The sequence below is a fragment of the Nyctibius grandis genome, chromosome 3 (genome assembly GCF_013368605.1).
Source record: "Nyctibius grandis isolate bNycGra1 chromosome 3, bNycGra1.pri, whole genome shotgun sequence".
Taxonomy (NCBI): domain Eukaryota; kingdom Metazoa; phylum Chordata; class Aves; order Nyctibiiformes; family Nyctibiidae; genus Nyctibius; species Nyctibius grandis.
The window spans coordinates 16,420,230-16,437,569 of NC_090660.1; the positions used below are offsets into that span (position 1 = coordinate 16,420,230).

The 17,340-nt window shown below is 37.1% G+C and overlaps 1 protein-coding gene across 2 annotated transcripts in view; it reads right to left on the minus strand.

The window, feature by feature from the left end:
- EXOC2 (exocyst complex component 2) overlaps positions 1-17,340 on the minus strand; it is a 140,514-nt gene that overhangs the window by 105,455 nt on the left and 17,719 nt on the right. For both annotated transcript variants that reach the window (XM_068396279.1, XM_068396278.1), the window contains exons 3-5: positions 15,713-15,889; positions 14,156-14,282; positions 4,178-4,291 (exon numbers count right to left, since the gene is read on the minus strand). In XM_068396279.1, coding sequence (XP_068252380.1) covers positions 4,178-4,291; positions 14,156-14,282; positions 15,713-15,889 — 418 coding nt within the window. The remainder of the gene's footprint in view (positions 1-4,177; positions 4,292-14,155; positions 14,283-15,712; positions 15,890-17,340) is intronic.

A 17,340-nucleotide genomic window follows, 5' to 3' on the forward strand; every position in this document is an offset into this window, starting at 1 on the left:
TCAGTTTTGCTTCTTTATATAAAAAGCTATTTATAATTAGATTCAAAACATGATTGGATTCACCCTACCCTTTGAGTCATTCTTTCTACTGAGTTTTATGCAGCTTTTGCACCTTCAATGCTAAGATTTAGATATTATAAACCAGTATAAACTGAATTAATATGCAAAAAAACAGCTTTAATTTAAAAACAAAAATTAATACTTTTATTCCACTAGACTGAGGGGACCATGACTTCAAACTGTTGACATGCAAAAATCACAAATCAACGAAAGCTTTTTTTTTTCCAGGAAAGATGAAGAACTTAAGCTGATACTAGACAAAGTGTTAAAAAAGTTTTTTCTTAATAGGAAGCTTCAAATTTACATGAGAATGGCACTGATCCATTAGCATAGTACAAGTTAAAGAGGGGCCATGCAAGCTAATATATTATTTAAGTTATCAATTCATAGTACTGATAACCACAAAAATCAATGTTTTTACTGACACCTTGTTAAATTAGAGATATAACCATTACATTATGCTGTTGTTCATATTCAGTGGTAATTCTGATAAAAAGAGTAATTTAATCAATTCTAAGAAGTCATTTAATTCATTTTCTGGATTCACAACATCCTTAAATATACCTAAGCCATTTTCCTGGTTTGGCCTAACCCAGGCCAATTTTCCTTTCAGTGATTTTTACTTTCAACTAAGTCTCTTCTAAGTAACTGCACTTTCTGAAACTAACTGCATGTTTTGCAGACAGTGTCTGCTTCCAGGACTGATAACGCTCAAAGTTTGTAGTTATCACTGAGGCACTGGTAGGGATGTTATGCAGAAAGGCTCTTGCTGTACTTATTCTTAGAGAAACCAAGGTCACTGCTAAATTCCTCACTGCTTACAAGTGAAGAGCCGAAGGGGGGTCGCACCTGCAGGGAGGACCGGACAGGGCAGGTGACCCAAAAATTGACCAACGAAGGTATTCCATCCCATACACGTCATTCTCTGTACAAAGCGGGGGGATCACAAGGGTCTCGGCCCTTCCCCCTGCCCCTTCTTCTGCTGTGTTTGGGTGTTTCTGCTGCTTCGGGCTGCTTCTGCGGTGTGAGCCTTTGGACAGTGTCCAAGGAGGACTCTGTCCGCTTTCCTGCTGCCCCCGATCCCGATCCGTGCATCCCTGAATCCAGCTCTCAACCGTCGCTGGGCCCAGCCTGGGCCTTCCCGGAGCCTGCCCTGCAGTGCCGGTGGTGACGTGGCCGACATTGGGGGAGCTCAATCTTGGTTTTGTACATATTTGTATATATTTGATTATTCCAATATTATTGTTATACTCTTTTTCATTATTATAGTTTATTAAAACTGTTTTAACTTTCCAATCCGTAAGTCTCTCTCCCTTTTCCCTTTCCCTTCGGGTGGGGCGAAGGGTTAACAGAGAGCATCTGCCACAGGTTTAACAGCCGGCCCAACTTTAAACCGTAACAGCCATCTGTGACAGACAGTCGTCAAATCAAATCTCAGCACTCTCCAGTGATGGTGATTCTGCAGCTTCCCAAGTTACATTGTCCCAGGGCTTAAGCAATCTAACACTGTTTTTATTCTGCATCTAGCCTAAATCCCCCTTGTTACAAGCTGAGACAGCTCTATTCTTCGTAAACCAAGAACAACTGATGGCTATCCTTGAACTGACCACTACGTATTTCAGAACATGCATTCTGTATTAATTTTGTTTCTTTACTAAAAGCACCTAATTCATTCAAGCTGTATATCCACAGATATTTATATACTTCTATTCTTGTCTCATATCTTTCTTAAAGCAGTGGCCAAAACTGGGCAGAGCACTTCAACCACAGCTTTAATAACACTGTGCAGAATAATTGTCCCCATATCTTACGCTACACAGCCTTGCTGATACACCCAGATGATTTGTACTAGACAGCCAACTGCTATTTATGGCATGTTACAAACACCAGATTGTCTTCTGTACTACTGTTGCCCAGCCCCAGGTATGTACTCTGCTACTTGCCTTCCCCACACCCCTTAGAGCTTTGCACTCAACGATTTCACAATTGCTACAGTCAAGGTTGCCACCAGTTATCCTGTTCCCTGCCTTGCCTGCAAGAATCAGATTTAGGAAAGTAGCACCCCTGATTGCCCACCTAGCAGCTACGTTACAAGTCATTCCCAGAACTATCCTTAAGCCTCCTGGATTGCTGCCTTTCCTGCAAATATCAAGGAGGTTAAAGACTTGTACAGGAACCAGGGTCTGCTCTCTGGACACTTCTTCAAGTTGCTTAAGGAAGCTTTTGTTCACTTCCTCATCCCACTGCGATGTCACCCTTTCCAGCCTCTTCAGTAAGCTCTCAACCACCCTGCTACCTGCTCCATAAGAGCGACCATATATTTATTCAAGCTTTTCCTTCACACAAAGGTCAAGCCCCTCTCTTCTTTCCTGGGTATCTTCCTCAGAAGGCCTCTTCCCATCCATCACAGAACACCAGGCGCATGAGCTACCCTGCTTTATTCCAGTGATAGGCTTGTCTAATTCCACATGCGGAGCTCTGGCTCCTCTTACTTGTTTCCCAGGCTGCATGTGAGTGTGTAAAGGCACTTGAGGTTAGACCCTTCCAACTGGTTTTGCAATTCCCAACAGCACTCTCAATGCCATCACTGAACCACACATGTAGCACTTTGTCCCTTCATTTAACTGCAAGGTGTTATCACATCCCGATATTCCTAATTTGAAGTCCTTGTCACCAAAGTGCAAACCTGCTGGTAAAGATGCTCCGGCCTCACTTTTTCAAATGAATCCCATTTCTCACTAGCAGTCCTTGTTCTTTAGTAATGGATCCATGGCTACAGAAGTAAAAAATGCTGCCTTTGAAACCAGTGGTACAACCATCTATGAACCTACAGGATGCATCCACTACTACCTGAAGTTTTCCCCTTTCCATTTGATTTCCATCTGTAAATCAAAGAGAATATGTGAGCTCCCATGTTCTTCACTTTTGTCCCCAGGGCTTTGCAATCATTCTCAATGCTGTTCTACATCTGTCTTGGCAGTGTCACTGGTGGCCATATGAATAAGCAACAAAATGGTAACAGTCAAGGGTCAAACGTAAAGCAAATTTCTTAAAGACAGATACATCAAAAGTTGTTTGTTCTTTCTCACTTTATTATACCCTTGGCATTTTTAAAAACTTGATGATCCCAAAAGTTATCAGACTGTAATAGATAGAATTAATTTTGAACCACTCTTCTTTTAGTTAGTTGATTTCAAAAGATACTATCATTATGTGTGTATTAGGCAGTAAATTCCTCTTGGTATTTTGGCTCTTCAATCTACCATCACTTTGAAAGGAAATTGAAGTAGATTAATGGTTATCTCTGGAGCTCCTAAAACCAAATACTCCCCCCCCCCTCAAAAAAAACCAACCAACCCAACCTGTTTCTACCATTAGGTAACAAAAAAAAAAATTGCAAAGTAGTATTTCCCTTCAAAATGCCAATCAGAATACCAAGCCGAAAACAACAACCAAAAAAAAAAGGCTCATCCTCTCTACTAAAATTAGCTTTCAACATTATCTGAACACCAGCAGGTAAGTTTCAGAACCGTCATACATGCAAAAATATATTTACGTAATGCATTCATGTAAGTACATATTATGAACTAGATTTAAAAATGAAGACATTAGTGGCCAAGATTTTAATATGTTTACCTCAAAGATTTTACTTGTCCAGCTTTGTTTACTATAGCATTTTCCACAAGAGTTAACTAAACGCTAACTGATACTACTAACAGTTTTACTCTTAGTCAGTTCAGTGCCCTTATCCTGAGCCTCTAGCCATGACTTCAGTTAATATCTGGAATTTCCACTCAAGGCCATGCTGCCTAACTTCTTGATTCATAAAGGGCTTTAGCCTGAAGCAAGACAACTTCCATATGACACTGGGGACGGGGTGGGTAAAGAAAAAAAAAAAAAAAGAGGCTGTAAATTAGTCTGGTTAAAAATTAAGTTTTCCTCATAACCACACTGAGCAAACTGGTTGCTTCAAGTTTCCAGCCAAGCAGAAACACCACAGGCAGTAGAGACTACACATCTATTACCGTAAATGTCAACCACCAATGACACCTCTTTTGTATAATGAAATAACATCAAAAGACTTGCATTTAAAACAATTATTTATATGATAGCAAACCTTGTTGTTGAATGATTCTCAATCAGGTACCAGGCAGCAGAAAAGTTTTCACTAGTGAAATCAGCACTCATCCCAGGAAACAGTGCCTCCAAATCTTTTTGAGGAAATCTGCCTCTGAAAAATGAATATTTGTTTCTTCAGTGAGACATATTCTGGTGAACAGCTTACAACTAAAAGTGTCACATAAAAAAACCCACACAAAAGAACAAAAACCAAATCATGTTCCAACAAGATGTAAATATAAACTTGTATCTCACCATGAAATTAAATCTATTACAGACATATGTAGCATGACTAGGAAAGAAAAGATTGAAATCTAGTCTAAGTAAAACTAATTTTACCCTTTTGATTTCACCATCACACATATGACAGAAATGTTGCCTGTACAAAATGCTTCTAGAGAAAGAGAACTGCTGCCTTCAGAAAATGGGACTAGACAGACTCACCGTGATACTAAGAGCATTCAAATGCAGGACCACTAATGCTGAATGTACTCAAAGTCAACTCTACCTTTTAAACAGGAAAATCAGTACACCAAGCCAAGTAAATAAGAGAGAATATTCTCTACAAGCCATGAACCAGTATCTATCCAACTTTAAAACAACAGGACATCACCAGGTTGACAGCTTATAAGCGATCTTGCACCATCATTGTCTATTGGTCCATGTGCAGCAGAAGTCCCATGAAAACATGAAGGAAGATACACAGAGTATACTTCCATTATATACAAACACTGTAAGAAATCTCAAGTTAAAATCATCCTCTCGCAAAACAGAATACACTGATCTGTCTGTTCATAGTATACAAAACATAAAAGTGTGCATGTCTCAAGTGAGAAACAGCATGCTTGCTTTGTTTTTATTGTCTTATAAAGCATAAAGATAGCATGCAAGCCAATTCCTTGTGAAAGCAGTTTCTCTACAACAGTATTTTTGAAACTACAAGTAGCTTCTAAGATACTCATACAGAAAATGTATTCCATTTATTTTAAGTCAGCGTAATAAAAATATTTAAAGCAGTTTTTGATGAACACATGACAATCTTCACTCCTCAGTCCAGACACACACTTAACACTTGGCCATATTCATTCCACCACGCACTCTCAGTACATCACCAGGTGCACTCACCACTCTACCACCAGCTGCATCTCATCTTCAGAAACTAACCACGGCAAACAAGTCTACTTTTGGTCAGCCCTGAATTGGTCAGGCAGACAGACTGGATGATCATTGTAGGTCCCTTCCAACTGAAATATTCCATTCTAAAAATTTATTATGTCATTTTCGGATCACAACATCAAACTCAAAAGTCAATAAAATCCCTCTCTGATGCTCACAAGCTAGGTGAGCTCTGCTATACAAAGTACACTGTACACAAATACAAACCTGTCATACTTTGCATTTGAGATCAAACTTGGGTGGGGGTAGCAACCCAGAGTCAGCTATTGGAATTACACTGAATACGTATGAAAAGCCATTTGAATGGACACGAAAGCAATGATTTGTTAGTTTTGGTTTTTCTGTAATCTAAACATATTTCAAGATAGCTAAAGCTGTTTTTATTACAAAAAGTAAACAGCAAATTAAGTGAAGCAAATCTAAAGGCAGGCACATTAAAAAGTACAATTATATAGAAACAAGAGTTGTTTTCTGTAAAGTTCTATTCATACCCAAATGGACGTTAGCACAAGCAGGTACAAAGGATCTACATACATAATGACATGATACAGAAGTCTTTCATCAGTAGCACCTGATTACAGCAGGGGCATGAAACAATACTTTAAAACAAGCAAAAAAATCAAATGAGATGCAAGGAAAAGTGATGACAGATGTGAAAAGCACGAGAGACAGAGAAAATAGTGTGAGCAACAAATGTAGCAAGTGAAAATGAAGGTCCCAGCATTTCTCTGTGTTCAATAAAAAAGTGATAATGTTAATATAAAGACTTATAAACATAAGTAGTGAGATTCAGGATTACCAATGACCTTGAATTTCACGAATGCCAGTTAGCTAGCAGAAAATGCTGATGGATGCAGGAAGGAGAAGAAAGTTTCAATTTACCTTTCCTTCAAAGATATTTTAAGATACCCTATTTTTCATCTGAATTAGTTAGAAGTGCCCAGAATGCACATGAATTTGCAGGACAGTACTTCACATGTGATACATGGCATGGCTATCCAAAAAAGCTTTTATATTAAATCCACACATGGTGACATCTTTGTGGTCAACTACATTTTTTAATGCTAAAAAAAAAAAAACCAAAACAAAAGAAAAACAAACCAAAAAAACAATGAAAAACTATCAGTTACCTCAAAAGAGACTTAGACTTTCAGACTCAGACTATGTAAGTGCATGCACACAACACAGAAGCAGAATTTTGTTCATATTTTTCAGAACTTCAGTGTATTTTCTCAGAAGCCAAAAGAAACAGATGTAACACAAAAAGCACACAGACTTAAGAAATATACCACTACCAAACGCTACTTATTATTGCAAGATTGTAAGACATATGCATGACAGTTTAAGCTTATGCATGAGCTATACAATTCCTAGGGAAAAAAAAACCCTATTTTTCATATATATTGAGATAAAGACCAACAATTTAGCTAGGGGTGTAATAAATTCCTGGAAATGAGTTTTGCCCACAGACAGTGCAACAGAAATGAAGAGGTTTTTTCAGTTTGATGTTTGACTGCACTGAAAAGTTATTAGGAGCTTTTTTCCAGCAGATGTATTTGTGCAGAACCATAAATTAGCAATGCATTTATGGGTGCTTTTATCTGTGCAGACATATTACAGACATAGTCACAACAGAGTAGAAACATGAATGTGAATGTGTGCGGTATGTTAACAATATGTTATACTCTGTGGTGTAGTATCCTTATTTTTATAATAAATTTTACCAGTAGTTTTTCCACTAACAATGACTTGCTGCAGCTGTCTTCACAACAAGCTGCTCACTAAAAAGTTCAAACTGAAAGCAACTGTATTTCTAAAATGTCTGGCTAGATGCATCTAAAAAGAGACTGACTCCACATACACACAAGTTTGTTTCATTAACTTCCATTAGTAAATTAAATAAATAAGTCTTTGGAAGTTGTTCTCATGAAAACTTGCTTACCATTTACTTATAAACAAGCACATATGTGACTTGAGAAACTATTTCTGTTTTATTCATTTCAACTTTATGGGGTAAGTATGAACTAGTAGCAAAAGTTGAGACCATGCTGATATGCAATAAAGTTGTTGATCATTTTTCTGTCGATTTGCTTGTTATACAAGAATCACTTTAGGAAGCAATTCTGAATACTTAATCATTGATTAAAAAGCAATCACTGTAAACACTGGGAACCACAAATTGAACCCAGAAAACCTCAGATAAAGAAGAGAGAAGTTTGCCATCCTTGACAACTATGCATTTTGCTACTTTTACAATTTCAGCAAAAGTACACATTGGATTTATATAGCAGTACTTTCTGCTAGGCAGACCATCTTAATTAAAACAGAACCAGATCTGGTACTAGACCTCTAGTTAACATTTTAAAGTAGTCTTATTCATCCATCAGCAAGAGTTTTAAATATAGAAGTAACTAAGATTTCACATACTATTTATTTTCATGAGAATTATAATAAAAATAAATTTGTTTTCAAGCCACTATACATTTTTCACTTCCCTCAAATATATTTTGAGTATATTTCATACAGCCATGCAGCATTAGATGTAGTGGTCCTCACTCCCACGTAAAGGGCATACATATCTACTTCGGATTCAAAGCACATAGGGTACAATCAATTCACTAGTGCTGCACGCGCCCATCAATACAAGTCCCTCCCTCCACTACCGCAAACTTTAGGTTCTGTATAGCCTGATACCTAATAAATCTAATTTAACATCATAGCATATATCGGCTCTTACAAATTCTATTAGAGAACTTGTGCATATACAGAGCATTTATATTCTCCGGAGTTTTAAGATTAGCTGTAATCTCCATGGGCAAAACACAGCCCCGAAGCAGTCACAATTGAGTAATAGCAACAGAATGCAATGGATACAAACGAGCAGAGCTTGACTGTGAACGCAGCTTAGCAAACTGTAATTTTTCTGTACAGATTATTTTGCTCCCAAAGTTTCAGAATGTCATAGTATGCTTTTCAGCACATATGACAATATTTGCTGATTAAAGGAAGGTCCCAAAATAGGACATAGCCACCAAAAGGTAACTTGAACCTCAATGCCACAGGAGTTTATAAGTCAAAAGGAGCAACTTTAAATAAACACAGATTCTAAATAGCAACCAGCATAAACAAGCTCCAGCTAGAGCTGCTGTACACTCCCTCCTCTGTCTGGTACCAGTCAGACTCTTAGAAGCAGGCTTTGTACCAGCTGTACTGTGTTAATCATGCGTGCAAGACGACCAGCGTAAGGGACACTGAAGTAGACTAAACATGACAAATCAGAAGGTGTTAACAAAGGTCTCTCCAACAACCAAAAGACAAGGATGCACTGTGGCAATTACTCCCTAGTAGCTTTGGGTTTATCAGAAATATGACAGCAAAATGAGAACCATATTTGAAAAATGGCAGAATGTGGTAAGAGACATCTATTAAGAGATTATAGTCGGGTAGCTGCAACTGATGTATCAGCCTTGCAAGCAGTAAGTATTACTGTATTTTCTACGGTCATTAAACTAGGACTATATACTACTATTACTGCATCCCTCCCCTCCAGGTTTTACAATTTTTCCACATGTATCTCTCTGATAAAAGTTTCCACAGTCCATCACATTCAAGGATGACATTGACTGCATTTCCATACAAGCCACTTAAATATCAAAGCCTCCTGAAAGTCTTTTCCTATCTCATGGTAGCAAGCTGACGTTTACCATTAGGTGGCAGCGTAAGATCATATGTTCCCTCCTCCCAGATGAACTGTTTTGGAAACTGGCGTGGGAAGAGGGAAGCATCTGTATTGAGTGGGTGGATACAGAAGTATGTGGAATGTACTTAGCATGTCAGCATTTGCTTTCCTATACGAGATGGATCCACCATAATGACCTCTGCTACATGCAAAACAACAAACACTAATCAAAAAAATTTCTAACCACCACTAGGTCTGATTGCTGTTACTGCTTTGCAAAGAATGTATTTTCTTGGTCTGACAGAGTAGGTAGAGGAGGCAAGGAACCTTTGATTAACAAGTACTTGTCGTGCAGGAGGGGAAAAGTATGTGGTACATCTGAACACGCAATGAATTCACAAATCTTATGGAGATCTAATTTTTCCACCAACAGATTTCAACCAGTGCCTTTATGAGACAGGCATCACATATTCTCTCCCAGAGCTGTTCAAAATCCTGAACAGTCCCTATGTTGGTAGGACGTAACCTACCAAACTGCTCTTCTAAAAGCTCTAAACTGTGAAAACCCACCGAAGTACTGCAACATCGCTGTTAATGTTAGCATTTTCATACCAGCTTTCTACATTTCTCAGACTGAGGTGACTACTCCGTATACTCTTTTTCTTCCTGCAAGCTATTTAAGCCTTCTGTAAGGGTTTCTGGCTACATCTGCATAACACCACAGCCAGAAATATTCCTTGAGGAGGAAGGTGGCACAGATCTACTTTGTACTTAAAGCCAGCATAAAGATGGGACAGAAAACTAAAGCTTTTTATCAGTCTTTACTCCATTCTAAAAACTAAAAAACTGGAATTCAAAGGTTAAATATTTTAAATACCTATTTTCTGGTGAGAATGAAATACTTCATAGCATACACACAACATGCACTAAGTGATAGCAACGTAAAAAAACCTCATCTAATTGGATCCATTCTGTGCTTCGAGAAATTAAAAAACCACTGTTAGCAGGGCAGCAGAACAAATGTGTGCAAACACTCTTCTATGAATACATTTGTGACTTTAAAGACCACCACTGAAACGCAATAACCAGCAAGTTCAAGTTTCATTACAATATAAATTATTTTATTATTTAGTAACTAAGATTCTTAGTTGGCTGTATGGCACAGGAACAGCAATTAATTCTTGGAAAATACTAAGAATTTATCAGTCAGAAACTATGTATACTTACTACTTGTTAAACTTGCAGGCTGAAAGATGATGGCTTGAACACAGTGCACATATATATATAACACTTAAAATATCTTGACTACGTAAAAAACAACCAGGAGGATGAGTGTGTGTGTCCAAAGTTCTTACTTTGCATCCTTGCAACACTTGAATATGAAAAGAGAATTCCAGTGCATATTTTGAGCATATATATTACTCCTACAACATATCTACAGGCAGTATTCTAATTATTAATAGAACATGTTAGACCCACTATTATCTATTTCCCTTAATTCACAGTTCAAACCTTTTGTTCACTTAAATCCCAGTCACTCCCAATTAAATACCAATCTTAAATCTACTGAATAAATATTTTTTTGTCCCTGTCCTTGCCTAATAGTTTAATGAAATGCTGTACTAAAGCACTTCTCTTCATTACTTATGGGATCTTTTTTTCTAGTATTTCCATGTCCCATCTGCAACACCTTGAAAGTACCCACCTGAATGAATCAAAAGCTATGATTAATTTTTAAAGACATTTTAATTGGACAAAGCACCATAAACTATGTTTAAAAAACTCACAAAAGGGAAATTTTAGAACTAAGTATAACCCATATAAAAAAAAAAAAAAAAAGAAAAGAAAAATCACAACAGATAGGTGATCTAACTCTTTCCCATGCTGCAGATTGTCTTTTATGTATCATTTGCTGATGACTGACAAACACTTTCTAGAGGGAGGATTTTTCTCTCTTTCAGTCTGTAGTCTACCCAATTCCTGCCTTCTCTTCAGTGTGCTCCCATCTAGCTTATTCCTATCCTATTTTCTCACATCTATTTTTCACTGCTTTTCTCCCTGGTCCTCTCTTTAAATGTTTGTTTTGTTTGCCACTATTTACATAACCAATACAAGGCTCTCCTTTCCCTTCCTTATCAGCCATCAGGCTGCAAGGGTTGTATATCCCACCAAGACATACCAATGCCCAACGCTTCAGCTTCAAAATTAAAATACATGTCAATTTGCACCCATTTAAAAACAGTTTCAAGAAGCCAAAGGTATTAATAAAGGAGAGACCCATTATGCTGCAGAATCCCATCTCCTTGTATACACAACTGCTCTTCTTCATATTTGGCTTTCTTTTATTTTAAAGTATCCCAAAATTCTAACAATTTTTATCACTTTTAGTGACAAATTATTCCCATGCCTATTAACAGTTAATGCTAATATCTTGCTTATCCACTCCCTTTCTTAATTTATAATTGCTTTTTTTCACTACTTTGTACAATTTCTCATTACTTACCCATCCCATACGTCAAGTATTTGCAAACGTGAGTTCAGTTAAACTATATGGTATTAGAGATTATTTTATAAAAGTAAACATCACATTGCTCCAATTTTTCAAGCAAATTACGACAGCTTGTCCATTGGGGAGGCACTTTTTAAACACAGAACGCTCCATCTATAATCACAACTATTAACACTGTGCCGTCACCCATAGCATGAGGGCAGACCAGGCTTTTCCTCTCTTTCCCTATCTCTCCCCTCTCCACAACTTACACCCCTCAATCCCTCTACACAATTACTTGTTGTATTGACTAGTGTTCCTTCTCTCAAACTGGTCACTTTCAATACCAGTGCTTGCCATAAGCGTCACGCTTCACCTCCAATGAACTTGGAGGTGAACTTGGAGATCAATGAACAATGAACTAGCCTTGATATTATGCTTTCCCAAATATTTTCTTATTTCCCGCCCTCACAAAAACCCTATCTGTATTTACATATTTCTGACATTTGTTTTTCACACAAAATCTGAGGTTTCATTAATATATTTTCTAATGATTTCAGATGAAACTTTTATAATATAATATCATTGGTTTCCTATTTAACAAACATCCAAACAGATGACTAAATTAAACCAATCCTAAACTAATGCTGTTAGGGTTTCTGGAAGATAATTCTTACTCTATCACATTGACACTGTCTTAACTGTAAGAACTATCAATTTTGGTTATGAAGTCAAACACTACATTAAAAGTTTTGTTAAAATAAGAACAAATCAAAAGTAACTGCATCATAACCATTGTATTTACAGAAAGAAGTATTGTGAGATACATATGGATAGAGGACCATGCAATAGAACTAGTTATCTTGACTTAAATCCCAGATAAAATAATGGAAAAGCTGTTGCAGCGTTCAACATACACAGAATTAAAGCAGAAAAAATTAAGTTTTAGTGTCAGCCAGTCACAACTGTTTCATACGATGCTTGAGAACATATTATATGGGCTTTGAGATTAAGTGCTTCATTGAAAAAAGTAACCAGACAAAATTAATATATTGTCATTTTAAAGGAGACTTGCTACCATCACATTGATTAAAAAGTTGTATGCAATGCCAATAGAATACATCACATGGATTAAAGAACTAACTACAAAAAAACCCCACCACAATCTGTGGAGAAACAAACCTGAGAACATCTGCAAGTGAAGCTTTACTAATGCTCACATTACTCTTTCATCAGTATTTGCATCATCACCGATAATAGCTTTATCACCAATGATTTTTTAGAAATAGTTGGTAAAAATATTAAGAAGTAAGACTGTCATCTGGACTGAGAAGACAGACTTGTCAAGGAAGCAACAAATAGAGAAATATGGTCAAATGCAAAAGGATATAGCTAGGATAAAGGAATCCAGGCCATCCCTACAGAATAATGAGTGACCATGCCAGCAGCAAAAATAGCAACTGAAGAGAATCAGCTAACAAGCTACTTATTGCTAGTTGCCAGTGCAGCACTGTGGTAAAAAGGATTATTATGGTTTTTCAATTCACGAACAGGGAGGGATAGTATAGGAGAGACAGGAGGTCTTCTGGTAATGATACTGCAATACTGTCCACAGTCCTAAAGTCCACTTTTTAACAGGGCTGGAAAACTGGAGAAGATGAAAGAAGTATCTATCAGAAGTTAGGTCTGAGGCTGGAGAAAAATACTTCAAGAGGCAAGATCTTCAGCTTATTTCAAAAAAAATTGGGTCACCACTTTGAAAAGAAAGAAAAATACATATTCAAACTAGGAAAGAAATGCACAGTCAGAGGCTGGGAACCTGATAATGGATCCACTAGAAATCCCATACAGGTTTTAGGAAAGTGCAGTTTCCCCATCAGAACAGGGTAACAATGGATGCTGCAGATTTTCTCCAGTGCACTCCTCCTCACAAAGTGTTCAGCAGATGAGACCCACAGTAATAGTTTAATTTTATATAGCCTTTGTTTTTGGTAGAGCCGGTATCTTGATCAAGAGAAATATTATTCCTGATGCTATTTCTAGGAGTTGGTCAGGTTTGGAGCCCTAAGAGTGCCGCATTTAAAGCCCTCTAATTCCATTTATCACTCACTATAAAGTTTCTATTTCAGAAAAAAATGTCATAAATTCCACCATACTTATGAACGAAAGTAAAGAAGTCTGTGGGTTGGAAAACAGTATTAATATTTCAATAAAATAAACTAGTTGATGTGGTATAATAAATTACATTTTACAGTGCAATTTTAGCAACAGATAGCAATCTAAACATCCTTAAAAGCCCCATGAAACTCGAATGCAACAGTAAGTATTCCATAACTACAATGTATAAATCCAAAGCCTTAGGTTATTTACCAGTCCTCAAAATCTAAACATCACTGTGGTTCAATATATCAGGCTTTTAGATTATCTACAGTTCTAATCGATGATCCAAAAATGAGGATTATGAAGCAGGAGAGAATGTGGACCAACAACTCTTTTTGAGTACTAACAGCCAATATATGTATGTATTTTTAAATCTTTCCCTGCCCTGTAAACTGTTAAACTTTTCTGGAATTCACAAAAGCACATATAGAGAAAACCACTAAAGAAGGGGATTGAAGGCATTTGCTACTCACTTGTCTATCTCAATACCAAGCGGATTAGCTGGACGTAGGGACAAGGGGGGAATCCCTTTGTTCCTATCAGTGCGCATGTCATAATAGTTCATTTCATCCACCCAGACAGCAGACTGATCCAAGATACCTAGAGAAAACAAAGCACAGATCCTTAAAACAACAAGGGCAGTCCAGCACCACCAACTTCTAACATACTGAATTAATTTGAAAAATCCTGATAAATATAAAATGCATACCTAGGCAATATATTGGAAGATACATGGCAAAACAACCTGGATGCAATTATGCTGAATTATTTTATTATAGCTGCTGAAAAGGTATTCATGGCTGGGCATCAAACATTACCTCTTACAGAGTGCACAGTTTCATGTACATCAAGAGCATTCTCCTGATCACAAACCATTAGTATTTTTCATTCCTCCAAGTATTTTGGTATCCATCCAAACCTTGCCATCCATTACTTTTAAAATGAGCAATTACCTGGAGGTCGTCTTATTTGCATATTTTAGGGAAGATCCCTTTTCTGTGCCACTCACTAACCAAAAAGTAAGTGAACTTTGCCCACATGCCAAGATGGATAACTCAATGGACACAGGACTGACTTTGTTTCCAAAGCCTTACCACAGACAATGTGTAAAGGTCAGGCACAACAGGTCTTGGCCCTCATGCAAAACTGTAGCCAGCCAAATTTTTGGCCATGCCCTTCTTTAACATACCCATCAGATACTCAACACTAGAAATTACCCCATCCCCACACTTACCCATTTTTTAAAATATCAGTTCTCCTCTCCCATCACCAAAAGCTTCACTGTGTAACATTTTCACCTGATTCACCTTTCTATTATTAAGAACTTTGTACAGCTTGGGAGAAATTATGCATTATTTAACTGTCACTGAACCACAGAGAACAAAAGCCTAAAACAGTTCTTGTGGGAACCACTATGTTAGAAAAGGTAACTATCCAACTTCATCAATGGAGGTGTTCTGAAAGAAACATTTTCAATCCAGAGGGTATTTAGACTGGATTCTAGATTAAGCAGAGGTCCTAGACTGCTTGGCAACGTCATTTTAATGGTTAAGTATCTCATAAGATATACTTAAGACTTTACATCTTGCAGGATGGTTTGAATTACAAATAAGAAACAACACTGAGGACTCAACTTTCTTTAAGGGATTAACTGTCAGCTCAGGATTTAGGTGTAAAGCTCATGAGCAGGTTTATATTTTGCATCTATCTAGTACACTTAAGAGTAATTACTGGATCTGTTATGAACTCTTTAAAAATTTTAGAAGTTTAGTGTTCCTCCTTACAGAAAAATAAATGGCTACCTTTCATTAGTCATTGAGGGTTTTATCAGGATATTGAGATAGGAGGACTAATTTCAGATATACCGTGAGTTTATCTGTGTTTATATTTGCACATTTTATTAATATACTCTGCTTTTTCTAGACAACTGAAGATTGTCCTGAGATGGTAAAACATTTTATTTAAAGAGGCAGTCAGTCATATATTTGTTTAGCAAAGAAAACAGATGTGAATTTGAACAAGAAAAATACCTATTTTTTCAGGCTTAAGCAGTTTGAAGGAAACAGTTGAAGTTCCTTTGCCACCAGACTTTGTAGTAACAATAATGTCTCCCTTGTCATTTTTAGCCTGTCCAACTCGACACACAATTTTACTGGCAGACATCCATTCAGCAGTTAGCAGACAGTTGTGCCCACAGATTGTTAAACCTGGGAAAAAAGAAAAAAAGAAATACCCTACTGTGAGTAGAAGTATCTTTTGAAATTCTGTAATGTAAATACATTTACGATGCTTCATATATTTTACATAAATATATGACCCTTCTCTAGTCCCTTACAGCCAACTACAGTGAAAGAGTCATGACTATGTTTTTCAGATATTCCCTAAGTGACTTCAGGTCTTTTGTCCTAGTGCCACTTCATGAGACACACGCAGTGCTGCTTGAAGCTTATTTTAATCTCTTCCAACAGTTACGGGTTACTGCAACTTGTACTTCACATCGTACAATAGATCTTCTGTCTGCAAGACACTAGAGAACTGCTCTTCAGTATTGTACTTACATGAAACTTCAATCAAAACTGCATGCAAGAAATCTTTGATAGGTTCACTCTGTATGACTTTGCACAGGAAAAAATAAAGAAACTCCGCAAAATATTCACAATGAAATGTTTCTTCAGCCTTTGTTGTTTAGCAGTACTTTTGCGGACACAGAACGTTTTTTTGGTCGTAGAAGCATTAATTGACAAATAATCTGTCCCAATCTCTTCTGTACAAAATCCATGATGCAAGACTGATTCTGCCGAACAAGCTGCCCTTGTCACTAAAGAATAGTCATGTAATGTTCATCTATTCCCTTTTCTGAACTTTCTCATAACAGAAGTACAAAAGACAAACTATGAAATAAAAAGACAACATATATTTTAGCCGTGAAGATCCTTCATAGGAAAAGACTTGGCATATTAAAATATGTCAAGCTTTAGTGCTTAAGAACAGTTCTTAACACTTGAGTAGAGGTACACCTTAATGAAAGCTCCGAGGCTTCCTCAGACTTCACATCAGGTCAGTCTGGCCAACTGATCAATCTGTCTGATTAATCTGATCGATCCTGGTCAGATCAAGACTCCAGACGCTGGAATAGATGGGATTGTTTTCTCAGATCTAGAACAACAGTCCCCACATTCCTAATCAGAGTTTTGTTTTCCTGAAGAGTTGTCAAGATCCTAATTTCTATAGTATCAATTTGGAGAACAACTTCATTAGGTTCTTCTCAAATAACACCCTTACCTAGAAATACTCCCAAAAGGGCAAGGCCATAATAGTGTGTTGGCTGTACTGGGAGTATAAATTAGTCAGGCATAGCAGTTCCTCCCCTTTTGGCTTAACTTTTTCTTTTAATTTCTAGAAAGCTCTGACCAATTGAAAAAATACTTACAGACAGAAAAGGGTCAGCATATGTGGCTCAGTACCAAAGCTTCACACTCACTTTTTTCTCACAATTTAAATCTCTAACATTATACAGCAGACAAATTTGGCAGTCTTCATGGCTGTCAGATGTAAAAATACTTTACTCCTTGCCAAAAACTATTTTGAAAATGAAAACCAAAAAATAAAAAAAAAGGCACTGAATCTTATTACAACTGAAGGCAATTTTACTTGAGCA